This window comes from Galeopterus variegatus, unplaced genomic scaffold (genome assembly GCF_000696425.1).
Source record: "Galeopterus variegatus unplaced genomic scaffold, G_variegatus-3.0.2 Scaffold761, whole genome shotgun sequence".
Classification (NCBI taxonomy): Eukaryota; Metazoa; Chordata; class Mammalia; order Dermoptera; family Cynocephalidae; genus Galeopterus; species Galeopterus variegatus.
The window spans coordinates 61,222-68,572 of record NW_007726872.1 but is presented as its reverse complement, the minus strand read 5'-3'; the positions used below and the strand labels follow the sequence as shown (position 1 = coordinate 68,572).

General features: G+C 42.0%; 1 protein-coding gene across 1 annotated transcript in view; it reads left to right on the top strand.

The window, feature by feature from the left end:
- The window catches only part of RHCE (Rh blood group, CcEe antigens), a 47,708-nt gene extending 41,176 nt beyond the window's left edge, over positions 1 to 6,532 (top strand). Inside the window, exons 9-10 of the mRNA XM_008572170.1 lie at positions 1,628 to 1,701; positions 6,422 to 6,532. Coding sequence (XP_008570392.1) covers positions 1,628 to 1,701; positions 6,422 to 6,448 — 101 coding nt within the window. The 3' untranslated portion in view covers positions 6,449 to 6,532. The remainder of the gene's footprint in view (positions 1 to 1,627; positions 1,702 to 6,421) is intronic.
- Positions 6,533 to 7,351: the final 819 nt, after the last annotated feature.

Here is a 7,351-nt window from a genome sequence, read left to right as displayed (position 1 = left end):
GACCAGTCTCCTCTGAGTGGTCCTGTGCTGATTGGGGGGTGGATTGGCTGTCCTTGCTGTGCCCCACTGTTCTCCCAGTGGGCCCGTCTCCCGCACTGCCCATGCTCCAAACACTTCTCATGGGATGGGCCCCACACCGGTCCCTTGTGATGACTCACCGGCCTCTGAATGGCTCCCCTTTTTCAGCTGTTGTGGCTCCTCACTCCTGTGTGGGTCCACGGGAGCCCTATTAGTGGTCTTGTTGTCCTGGGGGCCACCAGAGTCCTCTTTTCCCCTTCCACCTCCAAGCAACTCCATCTAAAGGGCACAGCCGTGGCTTCTGCTGGCTCCTGCTCCATGTGCTCCAGCATTAAAGTGGCTGCAGCCCGAAACGCTGAGAGCAGTTTTTTCTTTCTCCATGGCTTCTCCCACCTTCATGAACTCCATAGGTCTCTCCTCCTCTTCCCCTGAGCTCCAGCAGCCCCAGCTTGGCTGATGTTACATTTTTATAGTTGTAAATTCATTGATTTGTGGGAGAGAGTGACACTGGAGAACATGTATTCTGCCATCTTGACCGGAAACCCACCAAAAATATATTTTAGGCAGATTTTCATCAGTGATAAGTAACCTTCAGCTATCTGGAAAATTCACATAGGTGGTGATAGAGATCATTTTTGAGTAATTCTCACTAAATGAGGTGTGCTGGTGGCACCCTGCTTGCCAGTATCAGTTACAGGCATGCAATACAAAAGGAAAATATGAATTTCACTTAGCACATGCCTACTCTTGTTAATCTTATTATTTAATATACTAGAGCTAATAATTATTACAAATATACAGATAAATTTACCAGGAGCATTTCCTTGCTTCACATGAAAGGTAAGCACTCACTCAGTGTATTCTGAGAAATTCAGCCAACTTTGCAAAGCTTGGGGATGCATAGGGTCAACTTATCGGGGTAGAGGCTGGACAAGAGAAAGGAAGAATAGGCAGAAAAGCAAGTTTTATGTACTATTTCCCTAACCACACAAGTGGAATCTTGAGCTGAGGTGGCTGGGAGTTATTGGAGCCAGTGAAGGCAGACCTATAGGGGTGCCTAATTGGAGTCGCTGTCCATGGTAGCTCTTATATTTTCAATGGATCAGCTTTGAAGTGCGGCCCTTCTATCCCATCTCCAGAAAGGTGTAAGATCTATGGCTCTCATATTCCACTCAGTGCAATCTTAATCCTTTGGAGATCATTGCTCTGGACAGTTCCTTTAAAAAGATGCCTATAGGGGCCGGCCCATGGCTCACTCAGGAGAGTGTGGTGCTGATAACACCAAGGCCACGGGTTCGGATCTCACATAGGGATGGCCAGTTCGCTCACTGGCTGAGCGTGGTGCTGACAACACCAAGTCAAGGGTTAAGATCCCCTTACCGGTCATCTTTTAAAAAATAAAAAATAAAAAAATAAATAAAAAGATGCCTATAGAACTAACTGAAACTGGTTCCAGGAATGATGTTACTTCAATTGGTCTGTCTCCCAATTGTAGAAGAAAAAGAATTTCTGTTGAGATACCATAGCTGACATATGATATTTCAATTAATTTTGACATAACAAATGCTATGCTCCACATGTGTTAACATTGCATTATGAATCTGAACAGGTATACTCCTAGATCTCAACATATGGAAAGCACCTCATGTGGCTAAATATTTTGATGACCAAGCTTTCTGGGAGGTAAGATTTTTGACCTATTAACATGATAGATTTTGAGCGCATGAACTTAAAAAGATATCTGGGTAGATACGTTAACTTGGTGTTTATGAGAATAAAACAAAAACAAAAATGAAGAGCATTGGGAGAGAAGCAAATCCATGATGCACATGCACATGTCTGTGCGCGCATGCATTTGTGTGTTCATGCATGTGTTTGCATGTATCTGTGCATGCCTGTGCACATGCATGCATGAATGTGTGTGCATGCCTGTATGTTGTCGGGACTGGGGAAGTTAAAGTTAACCATTTTCCTGATGCCTCAAGGTCGTTGAGGGTCAGGGATGAGAGAACAGCCACTGGCCACACTCCCCCTCCCCATCTGCAGTCCTCAAAGTGGGCAAATAGTTTGACATGAAGGTGATAGAACCCTGCAATTCAAGAGCCAGAAGAAACCTCAGGGGCCATCAAGTCCAACCCCCTATTAGACAGATGCCCAGAGTGGAGACATGACTTATTCAAGATCTCACAGTGAGTGAGTGGCCAAGCTGAATCTAGAACACAACTCTTGACAATTATAATTAGTAGACACAAGAAAACTTGTGGTATTGGAGTCCGGGGTCCTTTAGCAAGAGACACAGAGCTCACACAACTCAGCTGCCACTGAAGGTCTCTGTGTTAGTTTGTAGTGTTTGTCATCATGACTGGGCTAGAAAGGTCAGGGCTCATTCCGTCACCACACTGCCCTCCTCCCTTTGACTTACTCTCATAGTCCACAAAACACTTTGAGGTGTGTCACCTTTGGTCATTCTCCAGGCAGTGCTGTGTGGAGGCTGGATAAGCAGAGATCAATATTGCCAATGGAAGTCGGGGCTGACAGAGGTCAGGCAAATGTCCAGGATCATACCACTGTGAGTGGTGCAGACAAGGCCAGGAACCAGGCCTTCCGAGTCCCAGGCCAATCCTTTCTCTATCCAGCTCCAAGACACTGATCACTAAAAGAATGGAAAACCAGCCTTATTACAGGCCTGGGCACACGTGCCTGGAGGGGCCAAGCAGAAAGAATGTAGACAGAGACCTGCCTCCTCCTCTTCTCCTTTTCCTTTCTCTCCTTTCCTTTTTCTTCTTCCTCCTCAAATAGCTTTATTGAAGTATAATTGGCATACAATGATTGCACGTTTAAGGTATGAAATTTGATACACTTTAACCCATTTCACCCATGAGACCATCACCACAATTAACACAAGGAACACATCCATCACCCCCAAACATTTCCCCGTGCCCCTTTGAAATTGCTCCCACCCTACCTACCCGGTACCATCTGCAGGCAGCCACTGAACTACTTTCTGTCTCTATAGACAAGTTTGAATTTTCTATAATTTTATACACATGGAATCACACAGCACATATTCCCTTTTGTCTGGCTTCTTTTACTCAGCATAGTTATTCTGAGAGTCATTCATGCTGTTGTGTGTTACCTGCCTCATCTTGTACTAGCTTCTCTCTGCAGCCATGGGCTCTTGGCTTCTCCCAACAGTCAGTCTGTCCCAGTCCCCTGCAACTGGTCTTGTCCTTTTAGCAGAGGCAGAGTAATCTAGGAAAAGGACTCAGAAAACTGGTTTAATCCATTCATTCATTCCACAAATACTTATTGAGCAACTACTGTATACCAAGCACTATGCTAATCAACTATGAATACCACAAACAGGACAAATATCCAGCTCAACTATTTGAGTTTCAATAAACATTTGCTGAATAAATGAAGGAAATCTGATGAACCCTGTCTAACAGTAGCCACTGCAGCAGTAGGTAAGGTAGAACGAGTGTGCACCAGAGTAAGACCTAATTCCAGCCACCATTCTGCAATACAGCATGTAGGCAAGCTCCTTGACCTCTCTCACTGGTAAAATAAGAATAGTAATCTCTGTTCTGCCTCACTGGGTTATTTTGAAGACCAAGTGAGATAATAATGTCTGTAACAACATTCTGTAAAATGCAAAACACCATGTGAATGTGAAAGTTTATTAGGGGTTTAGCCAACCACAAAGGAACGTGTAAGCAAAATAGCTATCATAATGCAAGCCTAAGGTTTCTGATTTTGTGCTAGATATTTTTATATGATTTTATCCTCACAACAATCTTGCAAGTATCTCAGTCTTAAAGATGAGGAAATATGGAGGCCTGTAGAGATGAAGTAACTTGTCCAAACTGACAGAGCTAGTAAATGGAACAGAAATAATTTGAATTGATGTCTGTTTGGCTCCAAAGACACACCATGTATGTCTGTGTTGTGGGCAACTACTGGAGAACAGTTATTCCACCCCCACCCCCATCAATCTTCTCATTTATTTTCTTGCAGCTGAGTAGAACTATTTATTAAGCAGTATACTGCTTTCAGCTTGCGTTTGAAAGCCAAATACCCATTGAAGAGGCAGGGATTCAAACTTTCAAAGCTGATAAATCTAGAGGGTTTTTTTTTCTTCTTTTTTTGTAAGCCATCCAACAAGATATTTTAAACATTATTGAATAAATACCCTTATTGCATTTTATAGGACCAGACTGCCCGGGCTGGAGAGACAGTAAAGCTAGCTCAGGCACTTCTTCACTGGTTGCCACTATGCCTGGCACCTCCTGGGATGCGGCATTCCCCATTCCCCAGGGCACCCATCTTATCCTTGGATAGCTTATTAAAATGACTCATTGATTCGCTAATTCACTCCACTAAATGTATTATCTAATCTGTAACAGACATTGTGTGACGTGCTGGAGAGACTAATCTAAATAAAACATATTTTTAGGTCTTAAGGAGCCAGATATACTAATCTTCTATCTCCCTGCAGTTTACAGTGACCCTCACCCAGATACTGATTTACAAAAATTCAGTTTATAACACAACTTTTCATGTGTCCGTGCTTTCACTAAAAGAATAAACTGCAACCATGGAATTTATTTCATGCTTTGCAAAGCACAAGGACTCACTGAAATCCCCTTTTTCCATTAATTCCACAATTAACCTTTCTGAGGTCAAAGCAAGGAAGCTTTTTTAAGTCTACTGTGGGCAAGCCCCGGGGGTTCTGAGAATTGCATGGAAGCCAGAAACTAGAGGTTTAATGACTTAGGAGGACTGGATCTTTATATGTGCACAGCTCCATCTGTTGAGTACTAAATAAGGAATCCTGGCAGTAGCTGCTAGAAGAGTTAGAGGAGGAAGAGGTCATGGGGTTGGGAAGGTCAGGGAAAATGGAACTTGGAGTTGTGTTGGATTTGGCTAAGCAGCAGAAAGTGAATGGCATTCCAGACAAGGGGAATACTGTGAGCAAGAACAGAAGCAGCAGAAAGCGACCGGGCTCAGCCGAGAATTTGTGAAAAGGCTGAAAGGTGGCGAGAGCCACTTGAATTTCACCCGGTGGGTAATGGGAAGCTCCCAAAGGTTTGAGTGGGGAAACAAAGCAACAAAACGAAAGTTGTAAAGTAGAGTGATAGGATTAAACATGTAGGATGGATTCTGAAATGACTGCAATAAGCTGAGGATCATCCATTGGCTTCTGAACAAGTATTTGCAGTTTATTTTTAAAATAATTTCATTGCCAAGGAATATAAACACCACTACTGTTTTGGTACAAAAACACAACAAAATGTGTCAAGAGTTCCTCTTGCTGTTTTATGTGAAGTTTTAAAAACCTAGCCTTGTCACACTATCACTCCTGCTTCTGATTTAATATAAATGTCCTAGACACACAGTAAGGATCCAATAAATGCTTGTTGAACCAAAATGAGGACAGTGAGCTTTTAAAGTAAAGTAGGAAAACAGATTAGGAGCCTGCCAATGGATCCCTCCAGACTCAGTGAGGCCCAGTGAAAGAGAATTGTTCTGGGAGGGAGATCTGTATTCTAGTCCTAGCTCACCCATGGCAGGCTGGTTCCCTTGGGAAGGTCACTTGACTACTCTGGGACCCAATTTCTTCATCTATAAAATGAGATTAAATCCCATGCTCTAAGAGTATGTGATCTGGAGTCAGACGATCTGGGTTCTACCACTTCTAGCTCTGTGATCTTGTAGAGCTTCAGTCTCCCCATCTCTGAAATGGAGATGATAATAGTAACTCTCACTGGGTTGTTGCATTTAAAGGAGATAACATGTGAAATGTTAGCACATTGGCTGATCCACAGAAAACACCCTATGGGTATTAGCTACCGTGATTTTCATTTCTAGAATTGTGATCCAAGGTTACTCAATGTGTGGTGATGTTGTATGGCAGGCTGTAATATGGCACAACCAAAGAACTCAGGATTATTTTCAGCTTGCAGAAAAGAAGACCCAAAGGAGACCTAAGAACTCTCTTTGAACACTTGAAAGACTGGCATATAGAAGAGGAAAAATATTTTTTTCTGTGCTTCTTCAAAGAATTTAACTAGGCCCAGTGGGAGATACAGTATACATTTCTAACAATTTGAACTGTCACAAAATGGAATGAGTCTACTTCATATGGTGTGAGTTCCCTGTCACTGGAGGAATTCAAACAAAAGCCAGATGAGTATCAATGATTCATGTAAAGAGCTACATGAAATAAGATCTATCTAAGATCTCTTCCAATTCAGATTTTATACAGAAACCGCTAAAGTCTTCATGATGAGACATTTAGGTAAACATAAGTTTCAAGAGGTCAAACCAGAATCAGTATACATACAAATTTTAAGAGTATAAGGGTTCATCTGCAATAAAAATGTTTGCTTTGCTTTTACAGTTTCCTCATTTGGCTGTTGGATTTTAAGCAAAAGCAGCCAAAAGAAACAAGGCCTGCTTGAAAACAAGACAACTTTCTTTTGCTGTGGCCCACCTTTACTTGTATGCGACACATACTCACTACAGCAGTGTCCTTATATACAATGAAACAAGGTCAAACAGAGTTGATATTAAGAAATAAAGAGCTAAAAACTTGTTTAAGAGGTAATGTAATAGTAGTTTTAAACAAATGTTTCATTAAAAATGATGCTATCAATATTTTCCTGGTTGCAGACATATAATTAAGGTTTTGGTTCAATTTTGTTGACAATTCTTAGATTCTTTCTCACGTTTAATCAGGTGTGCTGCCCAGTTAACTCTTGTCTATATCAGAGCAGATAATACAAAATAAAATTAAGAATGCACTTTTATTTAGTCCTTGAAGACATTATTCCAGCAGTTTTACAAGGTAGTTGGCATTCCTTGAGCATATTTTGAATTGCACTGTGGGGAAAGTGATTGTGGGCAGTTGTGGGGTGGGGGATGCCTCAGGCTTAAGAAACTAGTTCTCTGACCTTGAGGAAATCATTTCAATTATCCTGGTCTTCTGGGTTCCTTCATATGTAAAAAGAGAGGGTGGTCTTCAACCTCTAAGATTGCCTCTGTAGTGGATTGAATTATGCCCCCCAAACCTAATTGAAGCTTGAATTGTGTCCCCCAAGTTTTATGTATTAGAAACTTAGACCCCACTGTGACTGTTAAGAGGGGGGGAAATCCTTTTATGGTAATTGAAAGGTGGAGCCTAAAAAAGGTGATTGGATTGTAGGACCGGTGCAGTAGTGAATGGATTAAAAATGGTGGTCAAGGGCATGGTTCTGAGGGCTTTAAAAGAAGAGGAGAGTCTGTCTTTCTCTCTCTGTTTCCACCATCTTGCAATGTGAGACCCCTCGGT